We start from the raw sequence: 27,032 nt of genomic DNA, 5'->3' as shown, positions 1-27,032 counted from the left end.
TTAGGGGATCCTTCCGCATCATCGAGGTCAGTGTCCGATGTGACAGACTCATCTTGGGAGTCTACGTGCTTCCTCTTGCACAATTTCTTCCGTGGGGGCTCGTCCGAAGCAGTTTCGGATGGACCCCCCGGAAGAAGGGAACTCCCGATGGGGGTATCCTCAGACCCTGGGGTCCCGCTGCCAGGGAACTGCAAAACGGCAGAAGCACCAGTCTCCAGGTCTAGGGACGGTGAGGTGGAAGCCTGCTGAGCCGGCAAGGACATGGCCAGTGCGCTCCTCATGGCCTCAAAGGCTGGACCTCCAGACTCCATGGAGATCACTGGCCTAGAGGCCACGACGGCACTAGGGATTCCGGCAGCCGATGCTCTGAGGGGAAGACTAGGTGCCGAGGCACCCAGTCCCAAGGTGCTCCCCTCGGGCCCGGCTAAGGAAGTCCCAGTACCAAACCCTGAACCCGAGGACAGGGTAGGAACCATAGTCGGTGCCGATAGACCTCGAAGGGGTCTCGGTTCTGACCGTACGGCTCCGCCTTGCTCCACCATCACCGACTCCAACGGCTCCGAGGAGGTTGGAGGAGGAATCGAGTGCTTCGGAGGGGAGATCGGCTCCGAAGCCAACTGGGCCGGAGCCGAGACCATTTGAGCAAAAACTGGAGACTGGAAAAGCCTCTGAATAACCCTATCCAAATCCGAATCCGACAGTTTTGAGGATTTAGAGGAGGTAGATAAAGGGCGAGACGACTTTCCTCTCGGCTCCGACAATGTAGGGGACCGGCTCCGAAAAGGCTCCAACACTATCGGCGCCGGATCCGTCACAGCATGAATAACAATCGGCGCCAAAGGAGCTTTCTTCGAAGCCGAGGGGGAAGAGTCTGAGCTGCACACCTCCACTGGCTCCGAAACCATCGGAACCGATGGAGGTGATTCGCCTCTCGATACTCCAACCTGCAGCTCCGAAACTAATGGAGCCGAGGAAAGAGGCATCGAGGCAGACCCTGCGACCCTCGGCCCCGAAGTCAGTGGAGCCGAGGAAGAAGAGGTCGACTTATGCTTCTTGGCGGTCGGTTCCGACGGACTTGTCGGAGCCGACGACCTTTTCTTTTTAGACACAGTAGGAGAAGACTCCAAGGCTTCCTCAAAAGAGGGCTTAATAAGACCCTTCAAGATCAGTTTATTTTTTCACTCTTGAAGAACCCTAGAGGAAAAAGCATGACACACACTACATGTCTCCTGTAAATGTTTAGGTCCTAAGTAATACACACATATGGAGTGACTGTCCGTAATAGACATTTTGTAATTGCACCTAGTGCATTTTTTGAAACCTGACTTTTGTTCTTTTGACATGTCTGTTAGGAAATAGGCAGTGTCTAATACAAAAAACTTAGCGCCAAACTGCAGAGCGCGAGAAAACAATGGCACGAGCTCTCCAGAGAGAGATTTACCTCACAAGAGAAACACAGTAAGCAGACAACAACAACAACAACGGGCAAAGGCCCTCTAACTTAAACGGGCTTTGCCCAGAGAAAAAAAATTACACAAACTTCAATAAGTAGGGCAAAGGCCCTCTAACTTAAACGGGCCTTGCCCGACAGCGATATAGAAATATCAAGTCAATCACTCACACACAAAATTTCACAGAAATACACAATATACACAAAATACACAAAATAGCCGTTAAAACAGCTGTTGTATTAAATGTAGAGAAGAAACCCCAAGGTCAAAGACCAGTAAAAGGTAAAAAGAGACCACTTAGCTCCAGCCAAGTCGAGACCACGTCCAGCTTGTAAAGCGGCAAACGAGATCTGGGGAAGCAGGTGTGGTGCATCCTGGGATAGAGGGTAGCCCAGCCAATAAGAGACTTCGTTCTAGTGTACTAGTTGGCCGAGTCGGAGCCGATGGATTGGCTCCGAGCCCATCAGTTATGAATGTAGGCGAGATAGGATCCCATTACATCTTTTCTTAACAACATGGATTTATGGAACTTTAAAAAAAAAAATAAGTGTGCAATTTTATCAACATTTTTTTAAATAAGTGTGTTATTTTATTAACCTCGTGGCTTCTGGTGTCCTAGCATTTCTCCCATGCCAGCAATTTTTTGGATATTTTAAAACATATTACTTGTATGTTGCACTACCACAGATTATTGTAGCAGTTTACTGTAAGACATCTAAAAAGGATATTGATAGTGTACTGGGGATTTTCAGAACTTTTCTCAGCTTTTGCAAGTACTACATCCAGGGGCACCACACACCTCATGGGGGAAGTTATTGAACTGTACATTGTTCATTATGTTTCCATTCATGAAAACTGCAATGCATTAGTGTGACCAATGACTATATATCAGGTCCACCAAACAATGAAAATATCATTGCAAAACCATATTAATACACATATCAAAAAGAGAATGCTAATGGCAATTAATTCCTTCCAGCTTATACTGGACACTTGAAAGCTGTTTACAGACACACCTGCAAGACTCTGCCATTGACCACCAAATAAAGTTGTCATATTAGCAAATATTCTACCAGTACACAGATCGATATCTCAGTCATCCTCCCCCAGCAAAGGTATTTCATGCTTTTGAATGCATCAGCTGCAGAACTTTGGTACTAAATATAACAATTTATTTTCAGCTGCACAGAATTCCCTTGTTTTACCACATGTGTACACAACATTGCTTTTTGCAGGATAGATACCTTCCCTACTTTAATGCCAGAATTTAAATATAACCATTTCCTTATGGTCCATGCTGTGGTATATTACCTACACTTACAAAGTTTGCTATAATGTTAAATAAGTACTTCAACTAAGTGCTTTTTTAATGCCTGGCAGTTGCATTAAACCATGTTGGCAAAAAGACATTTGAAGTAATTACACATTCCCAGGAATGATCAGTTATAGGTGAAGTTAGATTTATAGCTTATCAAATAGGTAGAAAAACTGGCAGACTTGGAGGGACAAGTGACCCTTATTTACCAGCAAAGTCTGTGTTATTCTAACAGGGCAATGCAGTGTATAAGTGCATCCCCAGGCAGCAAGTAACAGTCTTAGGGAAGCAATGCAGGACTTTAGACTAGGAATGCCCTACAAAAATCACTGAAGTACAACACTGACAATGAATTAAAATAAAAATAAAAAGATGGGCCAAGCATTGACAAAACATCTAGTACATGACTCCAGAAATCCATAAATTATCACAGTTTCTGTTTACACTATTACAAGCAAAGAATAACAGCAGCTTTATGTACTGCAAGTATATTCATTATACTTTTGCGATGTCACCAGGGATTTGGCTCAACCTACTGATGTCTGTAGGTCTCCAATATTGCCTCTTTATATTTAAAGCAACAATTACATATCCATACTACATAAAAGACTTGAGAGATTTTATCTCAAAGCTTACATGATAGGTAATACAGTTGCATTGATACTTGACCTATGCCTAGTGCCAATGAAGAGACATTAATTGGTGTTCATATTCAAGTATTTATATGCCAACATTTTTTAAATATCCGTACAACTAAGCAACACAAACACAACTGCTTAGGTTCACAAGAAACCTCACAGCTGGAAGAACAAACTGCTTTATAGCAGTGTGTGTGTTACTTGAATGGTTACTACGGTTGTGAAAGTGGTTAAAATTACAAAAACATACTAATTGCTATCTATTGCAGGATTCATAGGAAGTTACTAAGCATGCTGTCGAGGAGACCATTAAGAACCCTAGTCCAAATTCAGAAATACCTCAAAGAACTATCTGGTTAACTGACTGTCTCAAGGTCACTCAGAAGTCAAATAAATGTGCAAAAATTCAAATTCTATACTCTTAGTACAGAAAGCAGCTTTTTAAGAAGTCATAGCTGTGGTTCTCTGCCAGTCATTGTGATTTATAAAAAACAGTCTAAGACCTAGAATCTAATGAATGCTACCCTATTGCTGTATAAAGATTAGATTATTCTCAGCAGTTTGCCATGTACAGTTCTTTAGTAATACTTATGTTCCTAGAGATAAAAAAGCATTTGCTTGCTCTGTGAGGATGTAATGTGATATTTGATAAGGCTAAGGACACAACCATTGGAAGTTAAGAGTATGGACTTCAACAGCTCCATTGGTAGGAATTAATTATTAATAGAACTTTTATTTTCAGGTTCAGATCAGAGTGTAGTATAATAAATCAAATTCAATTAACAGTTAGAAGAAAAAAAATCCAGATACCATATACCCAACTAAAATCATTTCAGTCACCAGATGTTATCCTGAAAGCATTCTCAGTGTCTTGTATGAAGCTAGTTTAAACACTTAAATAATCTGTTATAAAAAAATACATTCTACATTGAAGTAATCTGTTATAAAAATACACATTCTACATTTTATTATGTGACCCAGGAGACTCTAATTTTAACAAGTGGAGCATATAACCTAAACTTAATATCAAGGGGACAATATTACTTGCTTGCTGTAAAAGAGAAACATGACTTTAATCAAACTGTAAAATGCTGCAATCCCTTTAAAATCAGGTCACATAAGGGAAATGTTAAGAACCAGTTATGATTATGAAGATGAAAATACATTTTAATGTAAAAGAAACCTCAAGATTTATTTACAGTTCTGCAGCCTTGTGCACGGTTAAGAAATATCACCCAGAGAATAAGCACTGTAAATGACTTACACATTGCATAAGTTTTCTATGACATTATGTAAATGCTGCTATAACTTTCAGGATTATTCTAGCAGAGCACAGATGGAAAGCTTATGTTTACATATATGCAGCTGGGCTTTCAAAACAGAGGTAAACAAAGAATGGCAGAAATAAACAGAATGAAAGGAATATAAAATAAGATAGAAATTAAAAATGTATGCTCACAGCGCAGAGTCTTCTGGACTTTTTTCAACTTCATGGCAGTTCTGTAGGCCGAGAACTTGATGTTATTCAGATCAGCTGCCAGAAGGAAAAGACACAAATTATTTCTTATATAAATGCTGGACACGTCTCTTAAAACATGTGATACATTTCCAGTCTTTCAGGGATACCGCTTCTCCCTACAGTTGATAAACAATTATGAATTGCAGTGGGAAGCAACAATACTTTCAGTTATACAGAAAGAATGTACTGTTTGTAGAAAACAGTTTGCAGAAGCAATCTCTCAGAAAAACTTAATTAGAGTGAGGTTACCACAGACAACATTAAACAGTACTATTTTTTTAATCTATGGCTTCATCTCTTACATTTTATATCCAAAGCTTGATTTGTTTTTGTAAAACTTGCACCTGATAGGATAGCATCTCTTATAAAAGGGTAGACTTGTGCCAAACATGCTATATTATTATTATTATTTAATAAAATGACCAAGCATCATTATAAGTAAAGGAATGTCTGATAAAAATCCTAAGTTTTTAATGCAATTGTGATGTCATGTTATGGTTATCTTGCTGAAACAACTCTCTGCAAATGCTTCACTGCAACATTTATTTAGAGTCTTCTTTTTTGCCTCTTTTCTCCCCTATCCTTTCCTTTCCCACCTTGAGAATTGACCCTAGTGGACTTTCGAGGATATCCCATCCTTTAGTTTTCTCACTTTCCACCTTTAAACATATAGTGCCTTGAATTTTACTACCTGTTGTTTATTTTGACATACTGTCTTTGTGTTAGGAAGTAACTGCTCACTTCCTGTTTCAATATGCTTATTTTAGGGCACAACATGTACCTTTTTAAGAAAAACACAAATACACCTTTTTATCAGTAACATGCCCAAAACTCAGTCGATGACATGCCAGATTTGCATTTGATTTTTGAATCCTAGATTACATTCCTGCAGTCCTTGCAGCTCTTTGTTACTGAGACACTCAATGTTTGTCTCTCTAGTGGATAATAAATTATTTGAATATACCACAATTTCAAAAAATGTTGCATTATTTTTTTGAAAATGAATTGTGCAGAATGTACAACAAAGGGCAATCTATTAGCACCTGTACATGCTAATTATGTATTTATTTGAATATATCCTACAACACTTGAAAAGGAGATCCTAAAATAGTTTCTGAAAACACAGTTCTACCAATCTACATGTTCACTAACTGTTTATGTCTCTGTAGGACATATACTTCTATAGTAGCAGTTTGATTTATAGTTAACTTCTAATTGCCATCCACATAATTTAAACTATCCCTCTTTACTACTCTGGAACAACAGACACAACACATTTACCATGCTTCACTGAATTAACAAGCTTTTCTTTTTTTAATCTTTCTCTTTTTTCAACTGTCTCCATTATTGTGAATAGCAGGGGGTCAAATCTTATAGAACTTTCCAGAAACATTGGGATTCACTAAATGCAGTTTTCACACCATGCAATGTGCTTAGTTTACAATAGAGCTTCTCAGCATGCATTTCTAAGGCATCTTCAGTAGACTCATCCATTTATCTTACCTTAACTAACAGACTGTGTGTTTCTAGTTTAAAACCAGCTTTCATGATCAATTCCTCCTCCACAAAGCAGGACCATCTCCTTTCACCACAATTAATGGCAACTGTTCCTTTTGCTTTTAGTAGTACATTCTAGCCATAAATTGATCCAGTACTTAAAACTGTCTCAACTACACATTTTAATTTTTTAACTGTTATTGCATGAAACTGTTTTGTTTTTAGTAATAGTAACTGAAACATTTTCTCAGATATAGGTTCATAGCTTCATAGCTAGGTACTAGGCTATTGGCTCAAGGGCCTATGTAAGCCTAGCCAACAAGGTTCCCTGGCTTACGCCACCCAAGAGGGTTATTTTCTTGTGCCACTGTTGAGCAGAGACATAGAAGTGATCCCCGGGGTGTATTTCCTATTTCCCATCCACTTATCAAGATTTTTCTTGAAGAATGCTAATGAAGAGCTTTGCTTGACATAGATGGGTAGCCTTTTCCAGAGTATGGGAAGTCTCTGGGACAGGAATCTATCCCTCCAGCATGTCCTGTTTATTGTGGTGACAAGGTTTAGGTCCCTAGCATGTCCAACAGCTCTGGGTTTGACATAGCTTTATATGTTAGGCAGAGATCACCTCGGAGTAGGCGATATGCTACGGAGTAAAGTTGGAGTTTTTAAGGCGGTCAGTGTAGGGCATTTGTTTGATGCCAGTAATCCTCTTTGTGAGGTACTTCTGTGGCCTTCCAGCTGCTGCAGATATCTTGTGAGGTACATTCCAAAAGGGGCATCGTACTCTATAACGGGTCTAATGAGTGTAGAGTAGAGGGGAACAATGACCTCTTTTCTCCTGGATTAGAACCATTTTATGATGAGGTGTGCCATGTAGAAGGACTTCCTGACTACTGTGGCGATGTGACTATCAAAGGAGGGACTACTGTCCACCTGGGTCCCAAGGTGTCTTATTACACATTTGGTGTTAAGTAGATTGCTGCCTATGTGGTAGTTCATGGGTACAGAGTTTTTACCAAAGGGGATGACACTGCACTTTTTGGCATTGAGCTTGAGGCCATGGCTCTGACACCAGGCATCTGTCTCAGCGAGGCCCTTCTGTAGGATGTCCACATCATTTGGGGACTTAACTATGGCTCCTAGTTTGCAGTCATCTGCGAACATCATTAGCCAGAGGCCTTCTGTGTTAGCCTGTACTTCAGAGAAGTAGATACCAAACAGGAGAGGTCCCAGGATGGAACCCTGTGGTACTCCACTTGTCACTGCTTTGAGGTCAGATTTGGAGTTTGCAACTTTTACAGTGTGGGTTCTGTCAGTGAGCCAGTTGGCAACCCATCTTGTGATGTAGGGATTTATACCTAGTTTAGTGAGTTTGGCTATAATTCCAGAATGGGGGATGGTGTCGAATGCCTTGGCGAGGTTAAGATTGGCAGTGTGAACCACCTTACCCTCATCTATGGCTTTGGTGACTGCCTCAAAGAAGTCGATCAGGTTCAGGAGGCATGATCTGCCTTTCACAAACCCGAACTGGGTGGTATCCAGAAATTGGAGGTTACCAATGTCTTTGTTTATGAGTTCCATGATGATACGTTCCTTGGCCTTGCAGACCAGGCTCATCAGGCTAATAGGTCGATAGTTCCCGGGATCAGTGATGGCTCCCCCTTTGTGGAGTGGGATAACTGTTGCTGTGTGCCATTCAGTGGGCACAAAGCCTGATGTGAGGCTATTATTGAACATGTTGCTTAAGTGGGGAGCCAGTTTGTTCTGAGGTTCGTGTAAAACGCAGCCTGGGATGTTGTCCAGTCTCATGGATGCTGTGCTTTTGGCTTTAGAGAGTGCAGCTTTTACCTGTGTAGTTGTGATTACAGGGACTCTGCATTCTTTCTGCATAGATATGGGCCCTTTAGGGGGTGGGGGAGGTAAAGTTAGCACTGAACCTATCTGCCAGGATGTTGGCAACATCAGTTGGTTCTGTAATTTTTGTGCCGTTGTGCTGTAACTCACAGCAGATCTGGGTGTTGCCGTCGAGGTTCTTGACATAGCTATAGAATGCTTTGTGGTTGTCCTTGAAATTAGAGGCAATTTTGTTTTTGTAGCTAGCTTTAGAGGATCCTATAAGGCATCTCAGCTTCCTACTGAGGCTGACCAGGGAGCTCCTCCACTCATGGGATTTTACTCTCTTTTGCAACAGTTTCTTCCTTCTGTTGTACAGTTTGTTTATGGCAGGGGACCACCAGATTGGCGTCCTTTTTTTGGAGGATAGCGTCTTGGTTCTGTTTGAGATAGCACAATCCATGCACTCGTGTAAGTGCTTATAGAGTGCATCTGTGTAGGATTCAGCAGTTGTAACTGTATTGTCCATCTGCATGGGTGTCATGAAGTTCACCACTTCTGTCTTAAGAAGCATGAAGTTGGCTTTGGAGAAATTTTTTACCATGGTTTCCTTAATGGGGGGTGGGGGAGGGATGTGGATATCAAGGGTGATTAGCTTATGGTCAGATCGGACCAACGAGGTGTGGAACACCGGTCACTCATGTTCGTAATGACTAGGTCTAGGATATTGTTGCCCTTGGTGGGGGTGTGGATAAGTTGATCCAGGGCATTGGAGTTTATGAATTCCAGAAAGCATTGAGCTAAGGAGTTGGTACATGAGTAGTTTTCCCAGTTAATGGTGGGGTAGTTGAAGTCGCCCATTATTAGGGTGTTTGGTTGAACACTATTATTTTCCAGCACATCAAGAAAAGAGGAGTGGGAATCCTGGGGCATGGTGGGGGATCTGTAGCAAGCTACAATTTGGACTGCAGTTTTGCCCAGAGTTAGTTGCACTTGGATAACCTTGGATGCATTATGCTGAGCAACTAGCCTGGAGGTGTGGATATCCTTAATGAATACAGACACGCCTCCACCTTTGGTGTTTCGGTCTAGGTTACATGGCCGAAAAGTGTGGTATGAGTTATAGCCTGGTAGTGCAGGGGTGCTCTCTGGAGCCTTGAACCAGGTCTCAGTCACTGCACAGATATCTATGTTCTCCATTTTAAGGAGTGCCTCGAGTGAGTATATTTTGAGATTTAGACTTCTAGCATCGAGTAGCATTACCCTCAGTTTTTGCTTGCCTGTTCCTGTTACGGTGGTGAATTTGTTATTTGAACCTTATCTAAAAAAAGCACTATAGGGGCAGCAAGAACCTTAGCCAGTATCTGGAATCCCAGGGGCGACAGGTGCAGGCCACCTGTGGCAAAGCATTGTGGTCTGTCTACCATGTCATCCCAAGCAGACAGATACTGGATCCCCTTAGAATGACACCAAAAGCTTAGCCAATTGTTGAAGTCAATCATTTTGTTCTTGTACTGTGGTATCATTCTGAGTGATGGCAGAATGCTACTCAGGGCTAGGGTCATACCTGCCTGGGCTACAAGATCGGAGAGCTCTTCCACATCTCTTTTCATGTAGTCCAGGGAGGTACGTCTCTGGTCATTCACACCAACATGAACAATGACAGAGTCATATTTGTATTTGTTGTAGAGTGACCTGAGTGCATGGGTTATGTGGCAGATCCTGGCATCTGACAGGCAGCTGACAGTAACCTTCTCCTTGTTTAGCCTGGTGTGTGGGATATCAGTGTGCCCGACTATAGAGTCACCTATGACTAGTGTGTTGGGTATGTTGTTTTGCCTTATTGGCTGTGGCTGAGTGGCACACTGAGTCTGTGGGCTATGTGTCATTTGGGTTGTGTTGGGGGATGGAGGTTGCTTGCGTTTCTGCTTTGGAGGTCACTGTTGCTTAGACAGATTATTATTGAGAGCCTCTGCAAATGGTTTTGTGTTACTATGTGTGGATTTTGGTGGTCTAGATTTAGTGAGACTATGTGATGAGTGTGGTGTGGTGCAAATATTTACCTTCTTCTCATGACTGTCAAGTTGAGTCTTTGTTGGAGATAGCTTTACCTCCAGTTTGGCTAGATAAGTGCATCTCTCACAGGTTGTAGTGTTGGGTGGTAGGAGGAGAGGGTTGTCTGTGTACATGAAGCAATTTCTACATTGCCTCAAGATGCCCAGATTCATCAGATATACAAGAGAGAACACTGGTAGTTGTCCCTTGGACATGCCTGAATAAAAAAATATTTTCCTCTAGATAATTTATTTATTTATTTATTTATTTTACATTTGTTGACCGGGCTGGATATATGTCCATTTTCAGTGGAGGCCCGGGGAGAAAAGCTCCACAATACAATAACATTAGCAAAATAGGGCAAGACATGTATTTCAAGTAGACATTGGTACATTACAAAACTTTTATGATATCTTACATGAGTAGGAATTTTATATTCTGTATCCAGTAAGAACAAAAGCTTGATGTAAAAAAGAGCTTGGTGTCATAATAGTTTAAAATAATAATGGAAATTATAACTAAGATGCTGTATTTACTTTGGTCACACAAGAAGTCAGAAGATAAACACTAGTTTGAATGGATAGAGTGTACAAAAGCAAATAGCAGGATACAATAATCGTGTTTAGTCTCACCAGAGTTGAGGTGTGATAAACCTGCTAGGAAAGGTAAAAAACAAAAACAAAAAAAAAAATCTTGCTTTTTTCCCACTTTTCTGAGAGTTAAAAAAGTTCAGTTACAGGCTTGCTGTTCCTGAACTGTTTGAAAGTTTCTGTGAGGCCATTTTTGCTTGGGCTGAAGGAGGGTCTCTGTGTTCATCAGTGGCAGTGACTAACATTGAGCAGCTTCCCTGCCCCCCGTGGAGGTGGTTACTGACTTGAAACTGTAGTTTTATTGGCCACTAGGGGTCATTTCCATAACTCCTTCATTTGTCCTCAGAGGAGTGGTTTAAGGCAGTAACTTGTAGTTTATTGGCCATTTTGGGTCATTTCCTGTCTTTTCCAGCCCCCTGCTATAAAGCACGCTTTAGCGCGCATTAGCGCGATTTAGCCCGATTTAGCGCGGAGTTGCCACTGTTGCACACTAGGGCAGCGCCGGTTAAGCAGGTTTAAACTATTCGGGCTACCTAAAGTCCACTCTTCAAATTTTCCCTTAAAACTACCTTCCTCGAACTATACTACTGATCTAATCAGCGTATCCTATAATTAAAAAGATCATCTCTACTTGACTCCAAGTAGACTATTCTCTATCTGTTAAATGTAGCACTTGCTCCTACAGTACTTATTACCTTGATACGGCACTCTTGTCATAGATAGTACCCCAAAAAGGCAACCCCCCATTTCTCGGTCACCCACGTCCCCCCGGAAACTTTTTAAAGCTTTTTTGTCTATTCCTTCTAGCATGTCGAGGGATCAGTTGCTAGTGTCCTCTCCTGCTCAGCTGGTGAACCTGGGAATATTGAGGCAATGTTACAATTGCCTCATGTACACAGACAACCCTCTCCTCCTCCCACAAAACACAAATACATGCGAGAGATGCAACTATCACGGCCAAACTGGAGGCTGAGCTCTCTCAACATAGGACTGGCATGACCAGTCAGGAGGAGAAGGTTACCACACACACTATAGACCCAGTCTCACATAGTACCATTACAACCTCAAATCATACACATAAACACACAAAGACATACTCGGAGGCTCTGATCAAAAATCTACCAAAACAGCAGAGGCCACCAAAGCAGACACCCAAACAACCACCACCTCAGAACACAACACCTGCAACACATAGACCTCACAGTCAGAGTGTCAAACAGTCACAGCCCTTAAGGCCAAACACAATGCCAGACACACTAGTCATTGGTGACTCCATAGTCAGACACACTGACGTCCCGCTCACCAGACTGAGTAAGGAGAAGGTCACAGTAAGCTGCCTGTCGGGCGCTAGAATCTGCCACATAACGCAAGCACTCAGGTCTCTCAACAGCAGGTACAAATATGACTCAGTCATTGTCCACGCTGGTGTAAACGACCTGAGACGCACCTCCTTGGACTACATGAAAAGAGACATTGAGGAGCTCTCTGATTATGTAGCCCAGGCAGGTATGACCCTGACCTTGAGCAGTATCCTACCTTCACCAAGAATGATGCCACAATACAGAGATAAGATGATCAGCTTTAACAATTGGCTTAAACACTGGTGTCATTCAAAGGGGATCCAGTGTCTGTCTGCCTGGGATGACATGCTGGACAAGCCACGCTGCTCAAGGGACGGCTTGCACCTGTCACCCTGGGATTCGGATATTGGCAAAGGCTCTTGCCACCCCCATAGTGCCTTTTTTAGGCAAGGCTCAAATTCTAAACCTACCACCCTAGAACACAAAAAGGAAAAAAACTAAGGGTAATGCTGCTCAATGCCAGAAGTCTAAATCTCAAAATGCATGCACTCGAGGCCCTTCTCAGTATGGAGAACATCGATGTCCGTGCTGTGACAGAAACCTGGTTCAAGGCTCCTGAGAGCACCCCAGCGATATCAGGTTTTACCTCATATCATGCGTTCCGGCCCCAAAATCCGGACAATACCAAGAAAGGAGGGGGGGTATCCATATTCATCAAGGACACCCACACCTCAAGACTGGTGGCAACGCACGATGCATCGGAGACCATCCAGGTGCAATTAACCATAGGCAAGACTGCTCTGCAAATTGTAGCATGTTACAGGCCACCCTCACAAACTCAGGATCCTCACATGGCCTTCCTGAAAACACTAGAGGGGATAAATGTATCACCAAACACCATCATACTAGGTGACTTCAATTACCCTAATATAGACTGGGAACACTACTCAATCCCAAACACCCTAGCCCAAAAGTTCCTGGAATTCATAAACTCAAATGCCATGGAACAACTAGTCACCATCCCACAAGAGGAGATAACATACTTGATCTCATCATCACGAACATGGGAGCACAATGTTCAACACCGGAGGTGTACCCCTCACTGGTGAGATCAGACCACAAACTAATCTCGCTGGAGGTCCTCATCCCACCCCCACCTGAAATAAAAAAGACCACAGTAAAGAACTTCTCAAAAGCCGACTTCACACTTTTAAAGACTAGTGTGGTCTCCTTTAAGGCCCCCGAGCCGGCGGAAAACAGTACTCAAGCCGCTGAATCACTTACAAATGCCTTCTACCAGCACCTGCAGGACTGCATGGATAAGGCAATCCCAAGCAAAACAAAGACTCTTTGTACCAAAGGCAAGCGTCCAGTCTGGTGGACCCCAGCCATAAACAAACTCTACAACAAAAGGAGGAAGCTACTACAAGATAGAGCAAAATCCTTAAAAGGTAAGACACCCTTGATCACTATAAGTAAAAAACTAAGAGCTCTCATAAAATCATCCAAAGCAAATTTCGAGAGAAAAATAGCTAAAGACTCAAAAGACAATCATAAGGCCTTATTTAGCTATGTTAGAAACCTGGAAGGAAACTCCCAGATATGCTCAGAGCTAGTTCAAAATGATGTGAAGATTACTGATCCTACAGACATTGCCAACATACTGGCTGACAGGTTCAGTGCAAACTTCTCCCAAAAGGAGAGATATCTATACCAAACGATTGCAGCCCCCAAACATCTCCAGCCCAAGTGTGAACTGCTCTCTCCAAAGCAAAAAACACAGCATCCATGGGACCTGATGGTGTCCCCGGCTGTGTGCTCCTTGAACTCAATGAGGAATTAAACCCACAGCTAGGACAGCTGTTTAATCAAAGTCTTACCTCTGGATACGCATCCAGGAGTGGCGACTGCAACTGTGGTCCCACTTCACAAAGGCGGTGCCTCCACCGACCCGGAAATTACCGCCCATTAGCTTGACAAGCCTTATCTGCAAAGCCATGGAGAGGATCATAATGGACCTCGTAAATAAAGACATAGGGAATTTGCAGACTTTGGATCCAACCCAGTTTGGCTTTGTCAAAGGCAGATCATGCCTTTTAAACTTGGTTGACTTTTTCAAACAGTCACCAAAGCCATTGATGAGGGAAAGGCAGTCCATACAGCCTACCTCGATCTGGCTAAGGCCTTTGATACAATACCCCACTCGGGTATCATTGAAAAACTCATCAGCTTAAATGTCAACCCATACATCACAAGATAGCACAATCCATGCACTCGTGTAAGTGCTTATAGAGTGCATCTGTGTAGGATTCAGCAGTTGTAACTGTATTATCCATCTGCATGGGTGTCATGAAGTTCACCACTTCTGTCTTAAGAAGCATGAAGTTGGCTTTGGAGAAATTTTTTACCATGGTTTCCTTAATGGGGGGTGGGGGAGGGATGTGGATATCAAGGGTGATTAGCTTATGGTCGGATCAGACCAACGAGGTGTGGAACACCGGTCACTCATGTTCGTAATGACTAGGTCTAGGATATTGTTGCCCTTGGTGGGGGTGTGGATAAGTTGATCTAGGGCATTGGAGTTTATGAATTCCAGAAAGCATTGAGCTAAGGAGATGGTACACGAGTAGTTTTCCCAGTTAATGGTGGGGTAGTTGAAGTCGCCCATTATTAGGGTGTTTGGTTGAACACTGTTATTTTCCAGTACATCAAGAAAAGAGGAGTGGGAATCCTGGGGCATGGTGGGGGATCTGTAGCAAGCTACAATTTAGACTGCAGTTTTGCCCAGAATTAGTTGCACTTGGATAACCTCGGATGCATTATGCTGAGCAACTAGCCTGGAGGTGTGGATATCCTTAATGAATATGGACACACCTCCACCTTTGGTGTTTCGGTCTAGGTTACATGGCCGAAAAGTGTGGTATGAGTTATAGCCTGGTAGTGCAGGGGTGCTCTCTGGAGCCTTGAACCAGGTCTCAGTCACTGCACAGATATCTATGTTCTCCATTTTAAGGAGTGCCTCGAGTGAGTATATTTTGAGATTTAGACTTCTAGCATCGAGTAGCATTACCCTCAGTTTTTGCTTGCCTGTTCCTGTTACGGTGGTGAATTTGTTATTTGAACCTTGCCTAAAAAAAGCACTATAGGGGCAGCAAGAACCTTAGCCAGTATCTGGAATCCCAGGGGCGACAGGTGCAGGCCACCTGTGGCAAAGCATCGTGGTCTGTCTACCATGTCATCCCAAGCAGACAGATACTGGATCCCCTTAGAATGACACCAAAAGCTTAGCCAATTGTTGAAGTCAATCATTTTGTTCTTGTACTGTGGTATCATTCTGAACGATGGCAGAATGCTACTCAGGGCTAGGGTCATACCTGCCTGGGCTACAAGATCGGAGAGCTCTTCCATGTCTCTTTTCATGTAGTCCAGGGAGGTACGTCTCTGGTAATTCACACCAACATGGACAATGACAGAGTCATATTTGTATTTGTTGTAGAGTGACCTGAGTGCATGGGTTATGTGGCAGATCCTGGCATCCGACAGGCAGCTGACAGTAATCTTCTCCTTGTTTAGCCTGGTGTGTGGGACATCAGTGTGCCTGACTATAGAGTCACCTATGACTAGTGTGTTGGGTATGTTGTTTTGCCTTATTGGCTGTGGCCGAGTGGCACACTGAGTCTGTGGGCTATGTGTCATTTGGGTTGTGTTGGGGGATGGAGGTTGCTTGCGTTTCTGCTTTGGAGGCCACTGTTGCTTAGACAGATTATTATTGAGAGCCTCTGCAAATGTTTTTGTGTTACTATGTGTGGATTTTGGTGGTGTAGATTTAGTGAGACTATGTGATGAGTGTGGTGTGGTGCAAATATTTACCTTCTTCTCATGACTGTCAAGTTGAGTCTTGGTTGGAGAGAGCTTTACCTCCAGTTTGGCTAGATAAGTGCATCTCTCACAGGTTGTAGTGTTGGGTGGTAGGAGGAGAGGGTTGTCTGTGTACATGAAGCAATTTCTACATTGCCTCAAGATGCCCAGATTCATCAGATATACAAGAGAGAACACTGGCAGTTGACCCTTGGACATGCCTGAATAAAAAACTATTTTCCTCTAGATAATTTATTTATTTATTTTACATTTGTTGACCGGGCTAGTCCAGCTGGATATATGCCCATTTTCAGTGGAGGCCCGGGGAGAAAAGCTCCACAATACAATAACATTAGCAAAATAGGGCAAGACATGTATTTCAAGTAGACATTGGTACATTACAAATCTTTTATGATATCTTACATGAGTAGGAATTTTATATTCTGTATCCAGTAGGAACAAAAGCTTGATGTAAAAAAGAGCTTGGTGTCATAATAGTTTAAAATAATAATGGAAATTATAACTAAGATGCTGTATTTACTTTGGTCACACAAGACGTCAGAAGATAAACACTAGTTTGAATGGATAGAGTGTACAAAAGCAAATAGCGGGATACAATAATCGTGTTTAGTCTCACCAGAGTTGAGGTGTGATAAACCTCCTAGGAAATACCACAGTATATACATAGTTACATGAGGAAAGAATCCTCAGAAAGGTCAAGTCCACTGCTATTAGAGAGTAAATACAAGCTAGGAAATACCACAATATATACATATTTATATGAGGAAAGAATCCTCAGTAAGATCAAGTGCACTGCTATTAGAGAGTTAACACAAGGTAACATTCAAAAGAGGCTGGGAATCATGGGAGTCTTGAAGGGGATATGGTGTTTAGTCTGGGTTATCACAGGGGCATAGCCAGTGTGATTTGAGGTAGTGTTTGAGCTTGCTTTTAAATAGGTTAACAGAGGATAGCGAGGTTAGCTGATTTGGAAGGTTGTTCCAGGCCTTGCCTACTGTACTAGAGAACAGGGTGTCACCAGCTGAATTGTTGGATTTGGATATTTGTACAAGTAGTTTGTTAGATGAGCACAAGGTTTTGAGATTGTTATAGGGGATGACTAGGGATGTGAGTATGGGTGTATTCTGAGGTAGATACAGGATCTTATGGACTACTGTTAGTTGATTGAAAAGTATTAGATTTGGCAGTTCTAGCCATCCGAGTGTATTCAAGTTGATACAATGATGAGTTCTATAGGAGGATCCTGCTGCGAATCTGGCTATATTGTTGTAGGAGGATGCCAGTTTATTCAGGCAACTCTTGCATATTTTGGTATAGATAGGGGAGGCATAGAGGAGGGTAGAGATAAGGTGTGTGCTAGCAATGGTGGCCCTGGTAGAGGAGTTAGAAAGGGTTTGATTCTATAGAGCGAACCTAGTTTCTTATTAACTGTTGTTATGGTGTTATTAATGTGAGGTTCAAAAGGCAAGTGATCATCTATTAGTACTCCGAGTAGTTTGGTGGTTGTTTCTGGGGATATTATAGTTCCCTTATTTGTGGTAATAGTAAAGTTAAGTGGAGAAGTTCTGCGAGTGGGGTTGAATAGTAGCATTTTTGTTTTGTTAGGGTTTAAGATAAGACATCTTTGTAGGAACCAGTTTTTAACTGTGCTAAAGGTCCTTTGAGTTAGTAACTGAAGTTCTGATTGGGTAGTAGCAGAGCATATGAGTGTGGAGTCATCTGCGTATTGGATACAGTCAGCTTGTGGAATTACAGAATGGAGGTCATTTGTAAAGATGGAGAAGAGTAAAGGACCCAGTATGGATCCTTGAGGGACCCCTAATGCTACTGGGAGGTGGGAAGATAAATTGTTTTCCCAAAGAACAGCCTGCTGTCTGTTATTTAGGTATGATTGGAACCACTGTATGGTAAGGGCATCCAGTGATAAGTTTCTGAGTGTGTCTAGGAGAAGGTGGTGGTTAACCATGTCAAATGCTTTAGACAGGTCGATAAAAAGGGCTGAGGATGGGGTATCATTATTACGATTACTATTAATATTGTTAGTAAAGGATAGGAGAGCGGAGGTGGTGCTATGATGTGGTCTAAAGCCATGTTGACAAGGTGCTAATAGATTGTTTTCAAATAGGTAGGGTAACAGTTGTAGATGAATACATTTCTCCATTATTTTAGCCAGAGGAGATAGTATGGCTATGGGCCTGTAATTGGCGAATTCCTTGGAGTTACCACCTTTGTGAAGGGGGATGATGTGAGAGATTTTCCAGATTAAGGGGATAGTTCCTTCAGAGATGGTTCTATTAATGAGGATGGAAATGGGGTAGTCTATGACTTTAGCAGCTTTTTGGAGGTATTCTGCAGGTAGTTGATCTGCAGAGAGTGTGGTGGGTTTCAGTTTATGGATGAGGTTAAAGATGAGGGATGTGGGCACTGGCTGAAAGTGAAATAGAGTAGGATTGTTGGTAGAGGTTATGTTAGAGCGTGGGCTGCTAGTGGAGAGCTGTTTAGCTAGGGATTGTATTGTTTCAGTGAGAAATGTGTTAAAGGAGTCAGCTATTTGGATGGGATTGTTGTGATCAGAGCCATTGGGAGTAGGAGTGCTTGAGCGTCCTGGGTGTAGGAGGTTATTGATGCCTAGCCAGAATTTTTGAGGATTGTTTTGGTGAGTTTGTTGAAGCTGATGGTAGTAGTTTCTTTTATCGGCTAATATGGCTTTTTTTGTCTTGTTTCTTAGCTGTCTGAATTGTAGGTGATCTGAGGGGCTTTTTGTTGTGTGCCATTTGGCCCATAGTTTATTTCTTTGCAAGATTTTTTGTTTGGTAGTTTTGGTGAGCCATGGTGCAGGTTTAGTTCTGATTCTAACTTTGTGTAATGGGGCATGGCAATCTAAAATGGAAAGGAATTTTGAATTAAAGTATTCAACTGCATTATCTAATGGCAGGTGTTTAAGGGGTGTCCAGTTACAGGCTCTTAGTTCAGTTTGAAACTGATCAGGGTTAAAATTTTTGTTAGTAAGAATTGTTTTGCAGATGGAAGAGTTTGGGAGTTCTATTTTAGATCTGATGAGATAGGTAAGCAAATGGTCACTTATGTCCTCTGGGAGGATGCCTGTTTTATAATTTTGTTGCGGAGTATTAGTAAGTATCCAGTCGAGGGTACTTTCTTTGTTGTTAAGTTTATTGGTTCGGGGAGGGGATGTTATAGCTTGAATAAAGCCAAATAGGTTAATATGAGTAGTAGGTTGCTCAGATATGCAGGAATTCCAGTTTATGTTAAAATCTCTAAGTATAATGATTTCTTGGGGGTAGTTGCTTGAGAGCCAGCTAAGGATGGCCTCTAATGTGTTGATGTTATTGCCTGGTGGACGATAGACACAGATGAGATATATGGCTTTACTTTTATTCAGCTGTATCTTAGTTAGAAGAATTTCTGCATTGTTGGAAAGTGGAGGTTTGGAGTCTAGCAAGGTAACTTGTAATCCATTCTTATAAAGTATGGCTACACCTCCACCTTTCTTATTTTTACGGTCACATCTCAGGATGTTATAGCCAGGGGGTAAAACTGTACTGTCTTGTACTGATGGATTAAGCCATGTTTCAGACAGACACAATATGTCAAAAGAGTGCACATCTATAAGAGCATGCAGATGAGCAACTTTATTATTGATGCTATGAATGTTAAGATGAGCTATCAGGAGAGAGTTGGCCTGCTTGGAAGGTTTGTTTGTAGTAGTATGAGTTGGTGTATTAGGCTGTGTAGCTATGACTGTGGTTGGACCAGGGTTTGGGTGTATATCACCATCTATAAGGGAGTGGGGCTGTACTTTTAGGATGAGTTGTTAGAGTTTAAATATTAGGTTCTTGATTTTTTCTAGGTGCAGGGTTAGCTTGAGAGAAGTGTTTGCGTGTATGAAACTTGGCAGCTGAGTAGTTAGCTAGGTAGTAGTAGTTGCCAAGACTGTGTGGAGAGATAATAGTAGGGCTGGATGTTTGCCCTTTGTGGGTGTGGAGTCCTGGATACATGTGGTATTCATAGAGAGTGAGTATATAGGGTATAATTAGTATAGTTAGGAGTATTAATAAAGGTAAGGGTTTGTGGTATGCTTGGGCCATTATTGTAGGTATAGGAGGTGGATTGTAGGGATGCTAGGAGATAGAGTGGTGAGGTAATAGATAATGTGAGATGAGTGATAGTGCTTTATTGAAGGAGGAGTTAGGGGTTAGTGTTAATGTGTAGGGGTGTGGCTATTTAGGTGTAAATGTAGGAGCACTGGGGCGGGTGGGAATTGGGGGCAGTGTAGGGGAGTGGAGTGAGCCCGGAGGGCGAACGGAGCGGGATGAGCCACTGAGGAGTTCACCCAAGGAGAACAATTAGTGAAGCAGTGAGCTAAGGTAAGTAAAGGTGGGTAGGGTGAGTTGACACAGAGCCTGCTAGTAGATAAATATACTGAGAGGATAGGCAGAGAGGAATTTGAGAAGAAGGGAGAAATACTGAGATTGTAAGCTCAGGTCTAAAGGAAACTATTACTCTCTAGTGGACAAAAGGCTGTGTAGTAGTGGAGATGTCTATTAAAAGAGGGAAGTGAGGGCAGTAGGTGTACTATCCAGGTTGGATAGGATAGTAGTCAATGACCTGTAGCCTAAGAGGGGAAGGGGAGACAAGGTGTAGGAGCAGGTAGTAATGGTGGCTGACTGTCCTGGCTGGTGAGAGTGAATTTACAAGCTAGGATATAACACACTATATGTCTATAGACAGTGGTATATAGTACGTACTTTCACTTGTAAATTTGTTCCCTTGAGGGGACAGTTGCAGAGGGAAGGACAGGTTCAGGTCCTTAGAATGGGGAAGCCACAATAAGATTTGGAAAGAAGTTGTTATTCAGTGGGCTGGGCAACTCCTCATGACTATTGGCAGGCCAGATTGAGCAGCTGAGAATATAAAGGGAGAAGAAAGACATAGATAAGACACACAAAGAGATAAATACATAGTTACACAAGCTTACTGGGTATTAATCACAGCATGCTACAAAATATCTAGCAAACTACTACAGCCATAACTGCCAGTATGACAATGACTCTGTTATTGATAACAATCAGGCAAGACACATGTAAAACATAACATAGCTCAGGAACAGTTAGGTTTCTAATAGTAATAATTACAACATACTGCAAAGTATCTAGCAAACTAGTATGGTATTAACAGCCAGTAAAGGTATGATTCAATTAATGATAATATCCAGGCAAGACACATATAAAACATTACATAGCTCAGGAACAGTAAGGTTTCCAATAATCATGTGATCCCCTTTGTCTGTATTTACATGTTAAGTAAGGAAGGCTGCAAATGAGTCCTTTGTGTTTGTACTCATTCTTGTTTAAGCAGTGGATGGAAGTAAGCTAATTAGTCTATGTAGTATAGGTGAATAATCAGTAGTCACTGTATAGTCTGTAAAATGTAACTTTTAGACTGTGCCAGACAAACGTTGTAATATCTACAAACCTATGTACAGAGGCGTAGCTCTATACAGCAGCAATAGTAGTAACAGTTATAATATAAGGTTTATAAGCTGTGGTCGCTATGTATGCTAATTAATCTAAAGTATGTGAATGCATCAGACAAACTATAAATGCAAAGGACGAGCTCTGTTCAGTAGTAATAAAATTAAAATTTGGTCTGAGACAATGCCAAAGTATTGAGAGCCAATGGCGTTTTAAGCATGCCGCCAAAGCTAAACTATTTAATATGGAAATGCAAAGGACATGCTCTGTTCAGCAATAATAAAGGTAATAAAAGTTGTTCTGAAACAATGCAAAAGTACAGAGAGCCGATGGCGTTTTAAGCATGCCGCCAAAGCTATACAGATTATCCATTAATATAAGGCTCCTAAAAACACTCTGCCAATGGCGTTTTAAGCATGCCACCAAAGCTAAACATATCGTCCAGTAATATAAGGCTCCTAGAAACACTCTACTAAGCCATCTGGGGAGTCTACACAAAATAACACACAGTGCAGATGCTATCGTTTCAATATCTAACAGGAAGAGTTCATCTCAGCAAAGTGGCATCTAATTAAGTATCCTAGCAGTAACTTCATACACACACGGATTCCATATGCAGAAACGCTTTGAAGTTACTGCGAAGACCGCTAGGGATAAAAACACTACTCTAGTTCTGTAAGCCAGTCATTTTCAACCTTTCCAGCACGTTTACTTATTCCTCTAGGTTATATTGACAATTGTGTGATACAGGAAAACAAGCAGTAAAAAATCTTACCTAAAAAAAGATAGAAAACCCTATTCACTCCACCACCAGGGATGCACAGCAACTTAGAGCTAAATAGGAAGACAAAGATGGCGACCTAAGGGGGAAGGTATATTTAAAAGTGTAGTGATGTCATAGAGGGAGGGGGGGAGAGAAGAGGATAAATGGCTACAGGCAAAAACCTGTTTTGGCCGGAGTAATACACTAGGCAGCAAGGGGAGGGGGAGGGTCCTGTGTTGAATTAGAAATAGGTTTAGCCCTATAGTAAGCAAGAGAAGCAGCTCTAGGGGAATAATGAGAGGGTTGGGGCCATTAAATCAGTCCAAGTAGGGAGTAGTGAGGGTAGGTGGTAAAAAGGAAGACAGTGAATTAGTGTAGCCAGGTCAGAGCCACTGAGGAGTTCACCCAAGGAGAACAATCAGTGAAGCAGTGAGCTAAGGTAAGTAAAGGTGGGTAGGGTGAGTTGACACAGAGCCTGCTAGTAGATAAATATACTGAGAGGATAGGCAGAGAGGAATTTGAGAAGAAGGGAGAAATAATGAGATTGTAAGCTCAGGTCTAAAGGAAACTATTACTCTCTAGTGGACAAAAGGCTGTGTAGTAGTGGAGATGAGGAGTATGTACAAGAGCTGTTTTTCTCTAAGCAAGTGAGAAAAGTAAGTACAAAAACTGTTTTCCTCTACGTAATGAGGAAGTTTGAGTGCTATAGTAATTAGCTTATTTAGTGCTTACATGTTCTGAACAAGTGCTGAGCACAAATAAGCAAATTTAAGTGCTAAAACTAAGAATCTATACCTGCACTAGATGAGTTACAGGACAGAAACAAGTGCAAATGCAGGCTTTCAAATCAGAAAGTTGAGAGAGATGGAAGAGATTGCCCAAACAGCCAATAACTACAATTTTTGGGGCAGAACCACTCCTTATGTGGTAGACAGGTTACCTAGTGCTTACCACTCCCTCTGATAAGCTAGGCTTCCCTCCAACACCGAAAGGCTTGGGGGGCTCAGAAGCTTACATTCAGTCCTGGATACAGCAAATCTGTATCTGGAACACTAGTTACAGGAAAGGTAGGAAACAGGTTTACAGTTTTTTTTACAGAAAAGTAGCAAAAACAGTAGTAAAAACAATTCACATGCAGTGCAAGCTAGCACACTTGAGTATGTAGCAATATTAGATCAAACACAGTTTAAAAATGCAATTAAATTAAAAAGGACTAAAAGCAAGTGCAGAAAGAGTTTATTAAGTAGAATCTGGTAAAGAGATGGGACTGGGGGAGTGTCCCAGATCAAATCTACAGTGGGGCGGGCAACTGCAAAAGCCACCAAATTTAAACTACAAGCCAAAAATAGGGAGGGTGAGTGGGACAAAACAGTTTCAACAGAGATCTATGCAACACTAACAGTACAAATGATAAAACCAAAAAATAAACTCAGCTCTGTATATTTGCAGATAGATTGGAAAGCAGTCTCTCAGAACAGGGAGACAACAGTTTCAACAGAGATCTAAGCAACAACTAACAGTACAAACTCTAAAACCAAAAAAATATATTCAGTTCTGTATATTTGCAGATAGATTGGAAAGCAGTCTCTCAGAACAGGGAGACAACAGTTTCAACAGAGATCTAAGCAACAACTAACAGTACAAACTCTAAAACCAAAATAATATACTCAGCTCTGTATATTTGCAGATAGATTGGAAAGCAGTCTCTCAGAACAGGGAGACAACAGTTTCAACAGAGATCTAAGCAACAACTAACAGTATAAACTCTAAAACCAAAAAAATATACTCAGCTCTGTATATTTGCAGATACATTGGAAATTAGTCTTTCAGAACTGGGAGACAACAGTTTCAACAGAGATCTAGGCAACAATTAACTAAGTCTAAAACTAAAATATATACTCAGCTCTGTATATTTGCAGATACATTGGAAATCAGTCTCTCAGAACACAGGTTCCAGCAATTAAATGCAGGCTGTTACTAACAGATCTAATTTTATGCAAGTGATCCTTGAGTTAGATAACACACAAGCTGTAAAAAACAGTTATACCAACTGAAGACATGGCAGGAAATAGGGGTCGGTGGGTGGGGAAAACAGTTTCAACAGAGATCTAAGCAACAACTAACAGTACAAACTCTAAAACCAAAAAAATATACTCAGGTCTGTATATTTGCAGATAGATTGGAAAGCAGTTTCTCAGAACAGGGAGACAATAGTTTCAACAGAGATCTAAGCAACAATTAACAAAGTCTAAAACAAAAAAAATATATACTCAGCTCTGTATATTTGCAGATAGATTGGAAAACAGTCTCTCAGAATAGGGAGACAACAGTTTCAACAGAGATCTAAGCAACAATTAAACTCTAAAGCCAAAAAATATATACTCAGCTCTGTATATTTGCAGATAGATTGGAAATCTGTCTCTCAGAACACAGGTTCCAGCACTTAAAAAAAAAATCAATCATAACTGTGTTTATGACAATCTCCACTGCAGTTTTTTTTAATTGATCATTATTTATTTATTTAGTGACATTTGATTACTGGGAAAGTGTGACTGGATAGGTGCCCAATTTCGGAGGGCCTGGGAAGAAAAGCTCAAAGTATTACAAAACATTTTAAGAACAATAATTTTAAAATCTTCAGAAATAATACAAAAACATCTGCAATTTAATAATTACAACAAATTAGGCATAATGTGAAAGCACAATGTGAAAGCATTGGTTAAGAACAGACACAACTTATGTGACAATTACTTAATACTTAGAGAAATTTTAGACAATTTACAGAAATTAAAGATTAGCTAGTAGAATACAACAAGATTTGCAATATGAAGTGGTAGAAAAAATGGTTTAATTAGTTAGAAATTTAGACCGAGAGCCAGGGGAGAGATTTTGATTTCAGTAAGGATGTGAATAAAGAAGTGGAAATGAAGAAGTGCAAACTATGAAAAGGTACTGCTCATATTTAGGGATGTAGTTTATCCTGGGGATTTAAAAATAGACATAAACAACTCTTTCCCTTTATCATTTAACACTGAAATTGCTGGAATATAATTTCTTTTTTAGAAACTTTGTTTTTACATGAAAACATTTATTTTGCTTTACATGAGAGTGAATTCTACTATGACATCCTCAGAATTTTCAATATTGTATTATCCACACTTTGGGTTCAAAATAACCCCTTAGCATTTCATTGTTTTGTTTGTAACTTTTATCTGTAGGTTATATTAACTGAACTATAATCTGAAGTAAACCATACATAGAAGAACCCATAGCAGGGAGTGACATCATCATATACTTAACAATAATCATGACATGTTGTTAATTTTTTTTTTACATATGTTAGAAAAATATGTATTAGTAATATGCATGCTTAGTGCATCGAGGTTTAAAAGGGTTAATACATTTATTCTGTTCACACTGCATGAATCTGCACAGCTATTAGAAACTTAACAAGAAGCATTCTATTTTCTGCTAATGTCAGCAAATAACAAGAAGCGTTTCATTTCTACTAGTGTCATGAGACTTAACAAAGAGTTATTGATTTTCTGCTTATGCCATGAGAAAGTACACAGCTGTTAGAAGCTTTGATAAGGAGCACAATGGCTGCTTGAAAGTATAAACCGTAGTCAGCATTACTTGTACCTAAGCTAGAAATGTAATTTGAATCTAGGCAAAATGTAACACATATATTAGAACTGCACAACTGAAGAATTGAAAGTTTGTGGTGGGCTAAAATAAGCCCCAAGGCCAGGTTGTTTTTCTCAAATGTTTTGTAAATCAGCAGTTATTCTCAACTAGTCAGCAATTAGTCTAGTAACATTTTCTGTAGAACAATACAGAAAGCTGTGTCTAACTACATCAGCAATAGAAGTAACATTTCTGTGTGACATGGAAAGAACTGTATAAAAATGCCATACTAATTATTAATGTCCAGACAAACCAATCTGCCAGCATGCTTTGTCTCCTTGCTGCAAGTTAATAAATGGTGCCTTACTTGAACCTTTCTTGAATTGGTCTTTGAAGTTTTTTCCTTTGACAGATTGGTCCTTCAGACCAAAACCCTCTCTTCACCTCGGATCAGAAGGGCCAGGTGGTTGAAACCATACGGGGAAGAAACCAAATCGGTTCTTCTTATTTGAAAAGCCCTCCAACTGAATTGTTGTTCAAAAGAGGCCAGCCATTTTCTGATCTGCGACTGAAGGACAGGTCTCACCGAATCAGGTGATCAATCACGTAGATTCAGGTAAGGTGAATCTACTTTTTCCTGTTTTCTGATTTAGATCAGGGACCAGATTTGTATTGTTTTTGTCAAGACTGTATTTTTGCTTACAAGTCAGGGACAGAAAAGATTACTGTCTTGTCATAGATCAGGAGAAACAGAATAACTAGGCAGTCATTCTGAAGAGACTATAACAAAATCCGTGATACCACGTTAAAAAAACTAAGAGGTTACGTAATGATCAAAAGGGTAGAATAAAATGGGTAATAATTGCACAAAAAGACCCCAAAATCTGCCGTTAACAGAAGACACAAAATACATGCAGTCGCAGCGCGCCAGTATTAAATATTATTAAAAATGGGTTAATAAATATGAATTTGATGGAAAATTAGAAAAATCCTCGCTTATCAAACTTGTCAAACAGCTCAAAACTGATTCCAAAGGTCGGGTAAAAAAGCAACGTAAATTAGGAATTCCTCA

The 27,032-nt window shown here is 41.0% G+C and overlaps 1 protein-coding gene across 5 annotated transcripts in view; it reads right to left on the bottom strand.

Annotated features, from left to right (window-relative positions):
- The window catches only part of DRP2 (dystrophin related protein 2), a 4,029,288-nt gene that overhangs the window by 840,814 nt on the left and 3,161,442 nt on the right, over nt 1–27,032 (bottom strand). For all 5 annotated transcript variants that reach the window (XM_044057118.1, XM_044057116.1, XM_044057114.1 and 2 more), the window contains one exon: nt 4,864–4,938. In XM_044057118.1, the coding sequence (XP_043913053.1) occupies nt 4,864–4,938 (75 nt within the window). The remainder of the gene's footprint in view (nt 1–4,863; nt 4,939–27,032) is intronic.

Source organism: Protopterus annectens, chromosome 15.part0 (genome assembly GCF_019279795.1).
Source record: "Protopterus annectens isolate FY-2018-M chromosome 15.part0, PAN1.0, whole genome shotgun sequence".
In the NCBI taxonomy this organism is placed as follows: Eukaryota; Metazoa; Chordata; order Ceratodontiformes; family Protopteridae; genus Protopterus; species Protopterus annectens.
This window is presented reverse-complemented; position numbering and strand designations above follow the sequence as displayed.